A 16,149-nucleotide genomic window follows, 5' to 3' on the forward strand; every position below is an offset into this window, starting at 1 on the left:
CCCCATGTCCCAATGTGTGCCCCCACTGGTCCCCTGCCCCCACTGGTCCCCTTTTCCGACTGTTGTGCCCCCACTGTGTCCCCATGTCCCATTGTTGTGTCCCCACTGGTCCCAGTGTCCCACTGTGTGCCCCAATGTGTCCCCGTGTCCCACTGCGTGCCCCCACTGGTCCCTGTGGCCCACTGTGTGCCCCCACTGGTCCCTGTGACACGCTTTGGCTATAGCACCAGGACTAGCAAAATTCTTTACCACCTGAAACAGCTCCCTTTCTGTTGGCATGTTCATTAATACAGGGGGAAAAACATATTTATTGCTCTGTATTGTGGAAGCGAGTCTGACAGTTATTGTAAAAAACTTGTCCTCCGCAAGATCATTTTTGCACCAGTTAGTGACCAAAGCACAGGTCCTAGATTTCAGTGTGAGAGTACCAAGGCGAGGACCTTTTCTTGGTCTTACAAATCTTCTCAGAGGATAGAACATGGTAGGCATATCCAACTGCCCTATTGTAGAGGTTAGTTATATTCGCGATCTCATTGTTGTGACTTGTCTCATGGCACACTGCAGGTCTAACACCTGGAGATGGAGCTTTTCCTGTGGCCTGTCTTCTAAGAGAGCCCCAGAGCTTCTGGTCCTTTCCGTTCTAGCCTCCTAACTTCGAAGAGGCCAGAACCATACTGCTGATCTCTTGCTCCAGATTGGTGAAGACTTTTCATTTTAGATACATTTTTGATTACCACACACTACCGCCTAGAAACCTTTGTTTGTAGGAACGGTAAAAAACATATAAAAAATATATGGGGCCCAGGTATGGACATAGCCCCCACTCTAACTATCCCTCTTTATGAAATCTTTCTTTGTTTTTCTTGGGCGTGGGGGGCGCGGCGGGGGGCAAGCATCATAATGCTCAGTGGGCACATACCTACATCCTGACAAGTTTAATTCTTCTCCCAGGCCTTATTAAGCAGTAAACATGTAAACACAAAAAGCAAAGCTTAGAACACTGCAGAAAGGTGTGAGAGACACACTAGTCAGGCCTGGACATGTTCCCTGACATGCAGCAGATGTGGAAAGCCAGGCTTAAAGAAGAGAACGTTTCATCACATCCAAATATGGGGTCCGATGAGTTATTTATATGGACAAACTTTTGTATGCATAGTGAGAGTACGTACCTTACGAATGTGCGTATATACAGACATGTGGTGAGAGCCAGCCACATGGGAGAAAGAGTTTTTTTTTCATGCGTGGTCGTTTATTATGAAACCCTTAAGGAGTTTTGGTGAAATGATTATGAACCGAGAGGGCAAGAGGCGAGATTTAAAGCAGGTGAAATGTGCTATTCACTTATAATGTTTGTGGATTCAGCGATATTTGCAAGTCACTCACTCAGCTTTGGCCTTATTGATTTATAATGTCAAGTGAGACGGACTCCTTGATGGCGTGTTGGACAACAGGTGATGATTAAAAACAGTCCTTTGCCATCTCCATGGACTGTGGATTTTGAAACCATTTTAAACATGAGTAGTGCCTATTTGGGAGGCACTGGAAGATAAGGTGTTATACCTGGGATTGCACAGTTCGGGCAGGCGGACAGTCATAACTCAGTTCTACAAGATCATCAGTGGACAGCTTAACCATTAGACCCCCAAAGTAGTGAAGAGGAGGAGAAGGTTCCAGTGGACTCCATGACTAGCAAACAAAGTGCAGAAAAAGAAGCAGCACTTTGCAAGTGAAACTCCAAAATGTGCCTACAAATGACATTTGCTTTGTTGCTAAAAACTGCAAAATGCCCATACAAACACTTCTCAACATTCAAAATCTTGCTTGGTGCTAAAATTCATGTAATCTACTGAAGCATGGTGAATATACAAAGTCCTAAAGTGTAAAGAGCAAAACATTTCCTCAGACAAAGTGGATTGTCTGTAAAATGACAGCTCCTGTCAAAATCTGTGTGCAGTACACTGGGCTACCCGTGAATGACAGCTGTCAGATGAGCTCCTGATGAAACTTCAAAATATCTAAACTAAAAGTCTGCCGGATTAGCAAACAAGGATTGATGCTGAAAGGAATACAGATCTCAGTTGTGTTTTTTGTCCCACAGATTTAAAGCTAAGAAAGTAATGTGTTTATCTTTGGTGCAACAAATTTGATTTCTGCTGGACTTTAAGAAATTAAGAATACATTAGCCTGGCTGAGCTGCAAAAAGTGGAAAAACAGGTTTCTCCCAAGGGGAGGGAAATCCTCTCAGCAGAAACTCAGTGGTAGATGATAATTGTGGGTTAAGCCAGACTTTTGTATAAAAAAAGAGAAAGAACAGTGGCAGATCCTTCAGCCCAGGAAACTGACGTGTGAAAGGGTCGTAAACTGCTCCTGGAAGGAATTCCCCAAAGGAGGGGTCTAGTCCTGGACTCCAGGGAGAGACAAAGGAGCGGACCACTTGCTGTTAAGAATGAACAATGAACAAGTTTAAGAGACTCATAACTTGTGATTCAAAGTGGTAAAAAATATAAAAAGGACAGAGTGTTAGTCTAATTTTTGGCTGCATGTTTTAAGAGGCGGTAGAACTGTATAACATATTCTGGACAGGAATGGCAATATATGTGTTTTTATATGAACTATGTTAATGCTAGAATTGTGAAAATGTACACACACCTTCCTATGGTAAACACACACATTTGTGGAAATGTGCAGAAAATTTGGAAAACGTGTTCATGGCGAAAATGACAAAATTCTGCAGAAAGGTGAAACAAGATCCCACAGCTGCAGGATTTTGATGAACAGATGCTACATAAAATATGGAATCTTTGTGTGTGATTTGAGTAGAGGTGACCAATGTAGGAATATGTATTTAGGATAAAATCCGATTTTGACACTAGTGGCTGAAGGGAGGTTTCCAAGGACTGTAGAGCTAAACCATAAATGTGACATTATCTGTCCTTGATCCACTCATTCAGATGCAAGGCGGAGATGAGGTCCTGATCCAATCCCAGTTCACAGGGGCAAGCTTAGCTAAACCTGCCCATACACCAATTTTGTGATGTCATTTGAAAGGATAGAGACAGCTGACAACACATAGAGACTCACTGATTCACTCACTTTCCTGATTCTGGTGAACCATTTTGTTCCAGCATTCTATATCCAGCTTTAACATCCTTCCAGATCCAGATCCAGATGCCAAGACTCTTGCCAAGCAGCAGAGAACTATTGACTTTCAGCAAGGCCTAAATCCTCAAACTTATTCTCGCAAACCAGTGGAGGGCTGTGGTGTGGGAAAGCCTTCTGAACTAGTATCCTAAATCTCTCTGGCTTGCTACCACAAGGCTTGCCTGAGGAACTCGCAATCCAGCTGATTTGAAATACCCAGAAACAAGGAGGGCAGATCCTGTGCAAATCCGGTGACCGACCTAGCTGATCCAGTCCCGCGCCTGATGTGCTGTCCTTCCTTGACAGACCCAATCCATGACCAGAACTGACGGTCCAATTTAATTACAAAGGACTGTAAGTATTAATAGGAAGAACAGTGACCCATAATATGTCTGCATTGTATGATCCCAATCTCAAACCCATCCCATCTTTAATTCAGAACCATAGTATTGCTAGAACTATCCTTGCACTGTCGTTTCTCTCATCTGGGTACTAAACCCAAACTTCTTATTGATTTGATTAAGAAAAGTAATTCCCAAACCAAACAGAAACTAGATTATCACACATGAATGGTTATAAATGGCCGTGAATGACTGATTTCTGTGTGGCATTCTCTTTTTTGTAGTCCTAAACATAGTATAAGAAAACCTATTTGTCAGTTTTAAACCCAAATTTCTGTTTTCCATTCTCGTGCCTATTTTGCATAAATGACTTTTACTAAATACTTGATAACTCCCTCCGTTTTTGTGATAGAAGCGAGATGTCAACTCCCACTTGTACCTAACATCCTTAGCTATCCATGGAACCCTAAACTGCAGTGTGAAACGTTATAGCAAAAATCGCACAAGGAAAAGTTTGTTGTGATTTGACATTCTGAAGAATTTTACACGTGTGAATTAGCTTTAAATTATTTCCTACTTGGACTTTGAGATTTCAAATGTATTCTTCTGACTAAATCATTGCTTGTGATTCTTTGCATCTGTTCAAAGCGGCTCCCATAGGAATTTATAATAATTTAAGTATTTTTGAACACATTTTGTGTTTTTTGCTCAGCCAATTCCAAAGACAATTTCAAAGCCATTCTGACAGTTCAAAAGTCAATTCTGTTTTTTCTCTTGTGTTTGAAGGGGGAAGGTGGGAGTGATATTCTGTTTGATTTGTGTTATTCCTGACTACCAGCTCTCTCCTCACATCTATTTAATTGCGTATTGGTGGTTTGGGGGTGTTGCAGAGGGAACCTGTAACCATAGTGCTATCTTTTCCAAACCAACACAAACGTATTATTTTCTATGCTGCATTAGTTTTGTGCTCATTACTTGATTCCTAGTGCATTAAAGATATTATTCAGTGTTCTGTCACCCCATTGGTGATTGTTGTTACCTATTAAAATATATTGTGATTTAAATTCTAAATACATAAATAAATATTTACCTTTGCAAACTAGCCTGATTCCTGGTTCAGTGTTACCGGAGGTGTCTCAGGAGTAGGGTGTATTATGAGTGGTATATTGTTCAGAATATTGAACTTATAGATAAAGATAATTAAGGGTTTCATTTGTGCACTACATGCGTGGGTGTGAATAGGGTGTGTGCCAGATTGAAATTACTTACAGCTCCCTCCCTCCTTGAAGCACTTTGAAACACATTGTGTATAGGCGCTATACAAATAAACAATCAATCCAATCAATCAAAATTATTTATTCAAAGGAGCATTATACTGATGATTAGCCCGCTCCAAAATATGACCGTTTTCTAATTGGGGGGCAGGGCCAGCATGGACACAGGTTCTTCTCGGCATCTGTGCGACATCGGCATAAGTGGCTTTGCATATGTAGCCGTTTGTGTAAACTGCATACTGCTAGCACGCAAGCAACACACCCTACACTCGCAGCTCAGTGCCCCGGAAGTGGCCTCTGTAAGCCATGCTTGGGACTGCTATGCGTTGTTGTAACATGACCTTGTGTGCAGGTGGCAGCACCTGTCGGCGCAGCCTCATTCAACCTCTCACACACGCACACTTTCAAATATCAGGCTCACATCACTCTTCGTGTCTGTAATTCTTTCAAAAGACAGTGAACCGTAAAACGTGTACGCGAGCATCTCAGAATCAGGCATGAGCAGCTGTTGGACTGGAACACTTTCCTTTCCCAGGTGCAAAGCACTGCAACAATTCCCCAGATACACAACAGAACACGTTCACGTTGCTCATCAAGCAAGTTGACGAAAGTCAAGGCAACCACTTTGCTTAGCAATCGATGCATCATTTAAACTGAAAACCCTTTTTAAATCTTTTTTTGGAGGAGTTTGAATTATTCCTAGCAAAAATATTGCAACATGTTATAATAATTGGGCCATATTTTCTGGCTATTTCTTTTACTTCAGGCATTTGAACATACTGGCAATGTCGAAGCCAATAAGACCTTTGGTAGCACAGAACCGGCACAGAAAAAAACAAGAAGTGGTGCAAGGTATCAGAAATGCCAAAGTACTGTCTTCATTTTTCAGGAGGGAAGAGAAGACTTAAAAAAAAATAGCTAAGCGCCCTCTCCAAGGCCAAGTAACAGTCATTCCTGAGGAAACAGTACTGACTGTGGTCTTGCCACAAGTTTCAAGAGATGAGGCAAGAACCCAAGCACTAGAAGGTAATATTGACCAACAGGAACAAGGCACTAAAACATGTTGGTTTGAAGACATTTCCTTATGGCCTAAATCAATGCCTGGACATTTTCGTGACCAAATTGTAATGGAAGGGCCACAGGCTTTGCCACCTACTAGATATGCATACCCAAAGGATGAAAAAAATAGGCACTTTTCTAATAAATATGTGCTCAGGGTGTTACCTAACAAAGAAACAGTCTCCAGGCCATGGTTGCAATATTCTATTTTGACTGATTGAGTCTACTGTTTTTGCTGTATGCTTTTTGACCCTATGATGAAATCAAAACTTGGTAGTGATGGCATTAATAACTGGAAGCATATTGGTGACTATTTGAAAATGCACGAAGGGTGTCCTGAACATACCAAATCCAGTGGCAAGTGAGTGAATGCTGAAAGGTGCCTCACCGGACATGTTGGTATTGATTCTCGCATGCAAGATCGAATACAGGCAGAGACCAAGCGTTGGCGGGCTGTGCTTGAAATAATTTTGTCAGTTGTTGTCTTTCTGTCCAAAAATAATTTGCCATTGTATGGCTCTTCAAACACGCTACTTACTGCAAACAATGGAAATTTCTTAGGCCTCGTTGAACTACTAGGGAAATTTGATCCGTTCATGATGGATCATTTGCATCGAGTGACCTCACAGAGATCCACAGTCACTATTGTGGAAATGTCATTCAGAATGAACTTATTAGTTTAATGGGGTCTCAAGTAAAGAATGCAATTTTACAAAGGGTGAAGGCTGCAAAATATTTCTTTGTTATTTTGGATTGTACTCCAGATATCAGCCACACCGAGCAAGTGTTGTACCCTGTAAGAATTGTGGATATTACAGGCACAGACATTTCTGTGAAAGAATATTTTATAGAGTATCGCCCCACACAAGACACATCTGGTGAAGGACTTGCAAACCTTCTGTATTCTGAAATGTCAGAATGCGGTCTAGAGATGAACAACTGCCGTAGTCAGGGTATGATAATGGTGCAAACATGATTGGGGTAAACAAAAGAGTCCAAGCACGAGTTCTTGAGCAGTACCCCCGTGCATTGTTTAGCCCATGCGGCTGCCACAGTTTAAATTTGGTGGTTGGCGATGCTTCCAAATCCTCTGTGAAATCTGTTTCTCTTTTTGGTGTTCTTCAGAGACTATAATTTGTTTGCAGCTTCAGCCAAATGCTGGAGCATTCTCAGTGATCATGTAAAAAATCTTTCCTTGAAAAAGGTCTGTGAAACACGATGGGAATGTAGAATCGAAAGCTTGAGAGTTGTGCAGTATCAATTTGTTGAGATACACAGAGCACTCATGAGCATTGAGGAAAAAGTCAGTGACCCAACCTTGTCCTCTGAGGCTAAGTGCCTTGCTTTACATTTGGAAGATTTCAGTTTTATTTGTACTTTAGTTGTGTGGTATGACCTTCTATTTCAGGTAAGCAGATCCATGCAGTCCAAACAAATTGATTTGCCGGGCTGCAATGGCCTACTTAAGAACTCCATTGCCTTTGTCAAAGGTTATAGGAGTGATGGTTTTGAGCATGCTGCAACAACAGCAAAAGAGATAGCCTTATTTTTAAATGTTGCCCCTACTTTTAAGGCAACTAAACGGCATAGGAAAAAAAAAATGTTTGCATATGAGACTCGGGACGAGAACCCTGAGAATGAAGAACTTTTTAAAGTAACCGTATTTAATACCTTGATTTGTGCCATAACTACTTCCCTTGAAAGGTGATTTTCCCAGTTGTCTGTGCACAGTACAAACTGGGGTTTCCTGTACAACATAAAGCTCTTGCCTGGAATAGAAGAACTGATACAACTGTGCAAGCACCTGGAGCAATTGTTAGCAAAGGGTGGTGATAGTGCACCAGAATCTGATCTAGATGGTTTCCAGTTGGCTGAGGAACTGAGACATATCCAGCTATCGCTTCAGAAGAGTTCTATTACGCCCTTTGAAGTTTTGCAGCACATTCATCATTCAAAAACACATTAGTTGTTTCCAAATGTGTGGGTTGCCATAAGGATCTTACTAACAATTCCAATTACAGTGGCAAGTGGTGAGAGGAGCTTTAGTAAATTGAAACTTATAAAGACATACTTGCGCTCCACAATGGCAGAGGAAAGGGTATCAGCTCTTGCAATGCTTTCAATTGAGATTGAACTTGTTGAAAACATTGATTATGCAGCAGCAATACATGATTTTGCAGCAACAAAGTCGAGGAGAGTGCCCTTAACATAGAATAAAAATGGACACAAAACTTTAAAAGTAGTATAAACTGTTTGTGTACTCTGCTTTGTCCAAGGAGTTACTTCAAAGTTATTGAATCATGATGTAGTAAAACCGATTTAATTTGTTTAGCAGTGTTATATTGAGTTTGGGAGTGGCAAGCAGGGTGCGGTGGGAGTGGGGCAAGGGTTGGGGGGGGCGTATTCCTAGTGTTTCGCCCGGGCACCAAATGGGCTAGGAACTGCCCTGCTGTGAGTGTTGTTTCACATGTGTTTGATGTTTCATGGGCTTTGCTGCTAACTCAAACAAAAGCTGTCCAGCACACTGCAATATATCCTAACACTAAAATATGAAATATAACCACATCACTGCAATGGTCCGGAGCTACACTGGTTATCCCACCAAAACCTGCGTCTCCTTCAAAATGTCCCACATAACTTACATGGCTGTGAAAAACAAACGTCCATCATAAGCAGCTGGAAAATTCATCTCCGGGGTCCCTACACAATCTTAGATGCCACAATGGTGCCAAATGATGCCAGGAGGAAAGAAGCAGACAAACTGATATATGCTATGCGCCCCAACTCTGGAATGAAAAGTGGAAGCACTTCTGTTTGACCGCATCCCTACTGTACTTCCGGAAGAAACTCCAATGTCGCTGTTTGACCGCTGACAGAACCTCTTCCCCCTCCTTTCACCACCCACTCCCGGCGCTCCCTGTCGCTGGTGTGATGTATTCAGCACCATTTCTGTTCAGTGCTCTCGTGCTTTCTAGCTAGGTTTGTGCTTTATAAAGTACACACACACATGCCTACATAGATACACAGAAGCATGCACATGTTGAGAGTGATGAAGGAAGGGAAGTAGAAATGGCGAAATGGAGGGATGGCAAGATGAAAGGATGGGGCAGTCGTGTACCTGTCTGAAGAACTCCTCCATGAGGGCTTTGGTCCAGCGGCTGTGCACGGTCCACTGCTTGGTGGGGTGGCTGATGTCGGCTGCATGCAGCAGGAGGGAGAGTGCTTTTGATTTGTCAATCCTAGGAATCAAAGAAGAAACAGAGACGTTTGTAATCATTCAGGGAAGAGAGGCCTCACAGCCAGGAAAGAATAATGAGATGCGAAGCGGTGAAGGGAACACTTGCAATGGCTGCAGATCCAAAGAAAATGGAATTATGGGCCCAGTAGGCAAATATTCCTGCAGCTTGCACGTGTTATAGCCGTGGTTCTACCTGAAAGGAGAACACATGTAATTGCATCGAACACATTCAATAAATAGCCTCGCACATCTGTTGGAGAAATTCTCTTGTGATCTTCCTCCACATCCCCTTCAAATATGGATAGCCTTTTCGAATTGTGTACCCTTTTATATACATTAACGCAGTGGTCGAAGTGTACGAATAGAATGAGTGGAACTATGTTCCCTACTAGTCTGCCCCACTCCTCACAAACCCCATCACCATGACCCTCAGATGCACAATACAAACCCCAAAACACAGGTGCTTGCTGTTTAAGGGAACGTTCAGTGTAGTGCACTGAAAGTGCAAGCTTCAACTTCTTCCTACACTTTTATTTTCAAGCCAAACCGTTCCAGAACGGTTTCTTTTTAAAATAAAAGTATAGGAACGGTAAAACGCAATTAATTAAAAGAAGTATAAGAGCAACGCTCCCGACCGCTCCCGCCCACTTCGACCACTGCATTAATGGCATGCTTATTTTGTTCTGCACACGTAGGCTATCCTCGTCTGTTTTGAGATATATATTTTTGAGATTTCAGTGCAAAGGTCAGCAGCGTTTAGCTGGCTATGCAGAAGTGGTCATTGCCCCTTCCATGTGCAATGTCCTTTGAAGAAAATGATATGTAACATAATACAAGGTTGTGTAAGCATGGCAAATCTACCATAACCTGTTGAAATACTGGGAATTATCCAGACAGCCCGGTACCTCTGAAATGTCAAAAGGGCTCGTGGAGAAACTGCTAATTTTAAAGTTCCTGGCAGATGACCGCATCCGGTAATTACTGTGCTATGCATGTTGGGTCTAATGATTGCTTGTTTACAGTAGCACAGCTTTAAATGCCTGTTGCAAGCATGAGCAGTGGATGTCTGCGCCCGTTTTGATCAAGGTTGGTGATGTTCATGAGTGGTCTGTGAAATGGCACAAGCCCCGCTACTATTGGGGACTCACCTTTGCCCTTTGTATCACTGCACACCATCACGAGCAATGTCTTGAAGGAGATATTGTGGGTTCCCAGTATCCTAGATAATTTAATGACCTAAAACGTGGTTGTAGACCCTCCCGACTGGGCATCTTCCCAGAAAACAGGTTATTTGGCCGTGATTGTGGTCGGTAGAGGGGGCGCTCAGACCTTTTTATTATGTTTAGGAACTTGGAGTTTAACCCTAAGTTACCCAGGGTAATCCAAATGTGGACCCCTTGCTCAATGTGCTTAGCGAGACACAGCTTCACCTGTCTGTGGTTGCTGTTGGTACTCTCGTTCACAGGAGAATTGGCTAGCATTTTGTTGTTGGACTGACCAAGTGGGTCAGACCAGACTGATATGCAAATGGATATGTCTCGTGTTTCATAAGTACAGTGAGCTAAAACGTGGTTGTAGACCCTCTTGAGTGGGCACCTTCACAGAGAGCTGATTATTTGGCTGTGTTCATTCTCGGTAGATGGTCTCTGAAACCTTTTTTGAATATATGTCTCTGGTATTGTAGATGCTTCAGCAGGGTCCCATTCTGCCTGACAGATATGCACATATGTAGATGCCTTTGTGGACTGGGCTGCACTGCTTTTTTATTTGGTGCAAGTGATGAGCTATGCTAGCACATCATCACTTGCAACATTTTTTTATCTCCAGAATATGACCCATATTCTTTACTCTTTGGCCCCATCCTCTATTGTCTAGTAGACCCTAGTTGTGCTTGTACATTCTTCGATGACCAATCCCAAAGTCGATGGCTAAATGGGAGCCGGGGTTGCTATCTATTGATGGATCGGATAGGAGTACGCCTACGTGTGAATGGGAGCCCTGGTGTTTGCCAACTATGGATTATGGACAGGCTTTCCAGGAACACAAAGAAAGGTGGCCCATTCGCAGAGGGGTACAATTAGGGCAATCAAGAGTAATATGCCTAGGACCTTTTTCAGTGAACATCACAAACAGAATTGCCTTGTAGTGCTTGAATAATATGTGTTACTATCTAAACCATAGATACTCACTCAATGTATAAACCATGATAGGGTGCAATGCTAATCTAGTCAAATGCCATTGCTCCTTGCTGCCCCTCCAAAGCCCACTTAGATCTTGCTGGTTACTTTTCTAATATGTACAGTAAACAGAACTTAACTACATGTATCTTAGACATTGGGCTGATATACACGCACTATAGAGAAGGATGGGTAACATTAATGAACTACAGTTAGGGTTAGACATTGGGCTCATCGGTGCAGCTTTGCGGACATTGATAAGACAGTGACGTTGTCGCGCTCGCACGCGATGACGTCCCTGAACTGAATGAATAGCCTGCACGTCTGCTGCATTGGTAACGCTTCCCGTTCCACAGCTAGACAGACGTGCAGACCTACGATCGACTTCTGACATCCTGTAACTCGGAGCGGTCTGTGCGAGTACTGCTATACTTATAATGAGAACTTCAGGTAAGATTCAATTACTTGCAGCTCCATCAGTTACGGCGTATTTACCAAACTAAAACTAGCCCGTGGGTGGCACCACAGATCAAGCGAGCCGTAATGGCCTTTCATTAGCATTCTTTACAGTCCGTGGCCGTGCACATCAAGTAGAGAGCCAACAGTGGGGCCCCTTCCTGAATCAGGGGACTGCGTATCACTAGAATCAAAGACATAGTGCCTGGTTACCCCGTGATGTTATTCAGACATTTCAGTAGTTTGGAAAGAGAGGTACACTACCCCATATTATTTCATTGCCGGTTTTCATGTGCTCATGTTTGAAATATGATAAGTAATGGAGCATCTCCCTGAGCATTCATGGTTTACAATACAATAAACGGATTAGAAAAATATACAAAGTAGTAAACACCATTTCAGAAAATGTCACACTAAACCATAAGTAGTATCAAAAAAGCATTCACGACTGTGGAAAGAAATCATTATAAAATCGAATCAACTTGATTGTACAGGTAAACTCTGTAAAAGACCAAAAAGTTGGAAATTCAGTTTGAAATGTAGCCTATGGACACAGAGGAACGTAATATATCTAGATAGGGCACAGATATATAGGTCATATACAAGTCAGTGTCACAGAAAACCTACATCAGGGTTGTCCCACTGCAGGCCTCGAGGTCCGGAATCCTGACAGGTTTTCAGGATATCCTTCATTAATATCCAGGAGAAAAAATGTGCATATATTTAGAATCATTGTATGCAAATTTATCTCATGAATATTAATGAGTGTTAGCCTGAAAATCTGCCATAGTTCCAGGCCTGGAGTTGGACAACCCTGCCCTACATGTTTCTGTACTTAAAGTGCTCAAATGCTGGACCTTCACGTGTAAAGTTGAAAGAGAACGTTGTATTGCATACTGAGGAATCCTCTGATTAAAACGTTAATTATCTTTTAAACATGATTAAAACAAGAACACTAATCACTACCTACTGATGTCCTTAAAAAGAAGGAATGCTGAAGGGGAAGATTTCTGGAAATGAACGGAGACCAATTACTCAAGGTTGCAATACTGCTAACCATTGTTATATGTCATTCCATCCACACCATGTTAACAAATGGAAAAGGAGGTACCCTAATAATTTGAAGGTGACTTCGCCCATCTCTATTTTGCAAAATCATATAACAGACTTCTGTGTCCCTTAATGGTTTTATTGGTATTCTATGGGATGTGCTCTCTAATCTCGATTCCAACTCTCCTTCCATTATCATCCTTCTTGACCTTTCCTCTGCCTTTCATACTGCCAACTATGCCACCATTATAAATTGGCTCTGTGATACCTTTGGCATCATGGACCTGGCCGTGGATTGGTTGACCGTCTTCCTCTCAGAACGACCTTTGTAGGTTCATCTAGGCCCTATTCTCTCCTCAATCTCATTCTCCACCTGTGATGTCTCTCAGGTCTCTATCCTCTAACCATGGCTTTTCAACATCTACCTTGCCCCTCTAGCCCATTTTATCTCTGCCGTCTCTCCTAATGTCCAGTGTTATGTGGATGACAAGCAGCTCCCCTTCAAGCTTCTCTCCACTCCCTCCTCATCTTCCTCTCTCATTCCTGACTGTATGTAGGTGAGCCTGTCGGAGGCAGCCATTCCAGGTTGTGCGGTCTGACGTGGCTCACTCTGAGTGTAGGGTCCTTTCTCTAACCCCACGGCGGCACTGCTGTGAGACCGGCCTCAAGGCATGTGGCATTCTAGCCTCCTGAGCCCCTAGCCCTTCACCTTAAGTGCTCCTCAGCAGCGTTGGCACAGGCCAGTGTCGGTGTCATAGACCCGGGTTGCTTTTAGGGGCCGTCCCTGCTGTCCTTGCCGGAAGGAGCATCAGAAGCGTTTACTGAGCTCACGCTTAGAGCTCCGGTGGGCTTCGCGTTGCATATGGTGGTAAGCGCCTGTCATCTACTTCCATATTATTGCCCCCTTGTGGTGATTCTTCTTGGCCTTTTAAAATAATTTCTCTCAGTGTTTACACCAGTTCAAGGCCATACATTATGTATAGCAGGGATAAGGATACAGATCTGATGAATGAAATTGAAACTGAAATTGTTTCTGGCTCTCGGTCTGTGCCCACCAATCTGTCTGATGTTCTGGGTAGGGTGGAACTCTCCCTCCAATCACCACCGCTGGCTTCCCACAGGAGTGGTAGCCATCTATCAGAAGTCATAGCACTAAGTGCTAAAAGGAGACAAAATCTCCAGAAAGAATCTCTCCTGCTCACTAATCTCCTGCTCACTAATAAAGTTTGCAAGAGTGATGCCAGTGATGCTCGTCCCCTTCCTCCCATCTACACACACTCACAGAAAAAGGTGTCTGATCATCATGAGGTCCATGGAGGTGTTACTGGGGTGTCAGCAAAGGTCAAGGAGCTTGATAAATTTAAAGGCTATATGCTATGTGATTCTGTCATCTCTGCCAAAAAAATCAGGGGATTGGTCAGGAGAAGGGGCCATGGAAAGTAATGACAGAGGGGTGGGTGCTTCCAAGACATCAGAAAGTCGGCTGTTTTTTAAAGAATATATGCTGCGGGTCTTTGCTGCATGTTCACACATTGAGGATTTTCAGGCCTAGTTGCTTTCTATAGGCCCTAAAATGCTTGTTTCACACCCGTTAAAGTTGCAGAAGTCTGGACAAACGGAACTTAAAGGATCTGATAAGTCCTCTCAAACCCCACTCCCCAAGAGTTGGCTCCATCAGGGCTGACAAACTGACTTCATAGAGGCTCCTTATATAGGACGGCTGTCGCAGGCTAAGGATTTCTATCCTGTTTCTTGCCCAGTGGGTGAAGTTTCAGTGGAGGGCACCCTGCCTCCATCTAAGCCTGTTTAATCTTCTGTGTCCTTAATGTCCAAGGATATTCGCTTAAAAAAATCAATGATGGCTAAAATTATGGACCCCAGCATACAGAGCTTTGTTTTGGACCCCAGAAATATCATCATCACAGATGTTGACAAGCCAAGGGAATTTGAATCAAGGGAGGCAATTAAGAACAAAATTGTATCATGCCTCAATCAAAAAGTGGGCTCTAATTGTGTGACAACCCAAGACTTGAAAGTCCTTTGGAGAAGACAGTTAAACAATTGGTGTTCTACTCATAACACTGATTGTATTGTTATTGGATGTGGTCTAAGTACCATACCTCTGTTTTTGAATAGAATTGCAAATCTGCACACCTTCTCTACTACTAATTTAAGAATTGTCCTGAACTGACCTGTTTTATTTTCCATAGTTTTCCATGTTTTTATCTCTTTCTTGGAAGTTGTCTAATTTGTTTATATATCAAAGACTTTGTGCTCAGTTCCTGGGCTATTTATTTTTGTAAATGTTTGCGCACTTAAGCCTCAGGGTCAGTGGAGCGTGGTATAAATAAAATAAAATAAAATAAAATCATGTCTGCTATTCAGGCATGGTTCATTGCTTATGATCTCTGCCTTAATGCCAGTAAGATTAAGATCATTCCCATTGGGACATCGGCTCCCTCCTTCCCTCCTACCCTCTGCCGCCCTCCATGCCTCCCTTCACCCTCCTGTGAGGCAACAACCTTGGTGTCATCTTCGACTCCTCTCTTTCCTTCTCTCCTCACATCACAGATCTGGCCAAGAAGGCCCACTTTCAACTGCACCTCCTCAGAGGCATTCTCCCTTTCCTCAACTTCCCCCAGAAATTCAATGTCTCCAGAGCTCTGGTCCTCTCCATGCTAGTCTACTGCAATAGTATCTTCATCAATCTACCTATTTCCTCCCTTTCCCTCCTTCAACTAATCTAGAATAGGGCTGCAAGACTTATTCTTGCCCCGCATATCTCCAGCCCTAAAATCTCTCCACTGGCTCCCGGTTGCTGCAAGGATCAAGTTCAAGACTTTGTGCATCATCCACAAGGCTTTCTAGGGCTTGGGACCCTGCTGCAGCCAACGTTCTCTCCCTTAATACCTTTCTGCTGGAGCCCTTCAGTCTTCAAGCTCCAACTCTCTGCAGATCAGATGCTTTTTCAAGCAGAGAGTGGGGGGTCGAGTGGGGGGTGGATCTCTATCCTCCACAGGTGCTTCTGCCTTGCTGCCCCTCTCAGACTTGAGCCGGATCTCCTTAAGTTCTGGGAGCTTCTCAAGACCCTCCTTTGCTCTTCCTCCTTCCCTCTCCCCCTCCCCTGTTAATGTTCCCATCTGCCTCTTTTTGACAGGCTGACGATTCTTATATGGAACCAAGCCCTGCTTGACCAGTCTTCCCCTGCACTTGGTGTCCCCTGATACCCCCCCCAATCTGCGCTTGCCCTTCCGGGCTCCCTTCCCCTGAACTAGCCTGTCTGGGCCTGCACCCAATTGAGCCCTTCCGGCCTCTTCACTCACACATAACATGTGGACCGTCTTTCCCCTGTACTCTCTGAATTCCCCAGGCACCTGTCCACCTGGCCTCCCCTTGGCACTGGCATGACCCAT

At 43.4% G+C, this 16,149-nt stretch overlaps 1 protein-coding gene across 2 annotated transcripts in view; it reads right to left on the reverse strand.

The window, feature by feature from the left end:
• PDE1B (phosphodiesterase 1B) overlaps nucleotides 1-16,149 on the reverse strand; it is a 1,810,462-nt gene that overhangs the window by 209,974 nt on the left and 1,584,339 nt on the right. For both annotated transcript variants that reach the window (XM_069653207.1, XM_069653208.1), the window contains one exon: nucleotides 8,934-9,054. In XM_069653207.1, coding sequence (XP_069509308.1) covers nucleotides 8,934-9,054 — 121 coding nt within the window. The remainder of the gene's footprint in view (nucleotides 1-8,933; nucleotides 9,055-16,149) is intronic.

This window comes from Ambystoma mexicanum, chromosome 3q, assembly GCF_040938575.1.
Source record: "Ambystoma mexicanum isolate Mex_15411 chromosome 3q, UKY_AmexF1_1, whole genome shotgun sequence".
NCBI lineage: Eukaryota > Metazoa > Chordata > Amphibia > Caudata > Ambystomatidae > Ambystoma > Ambystoma mexicanum.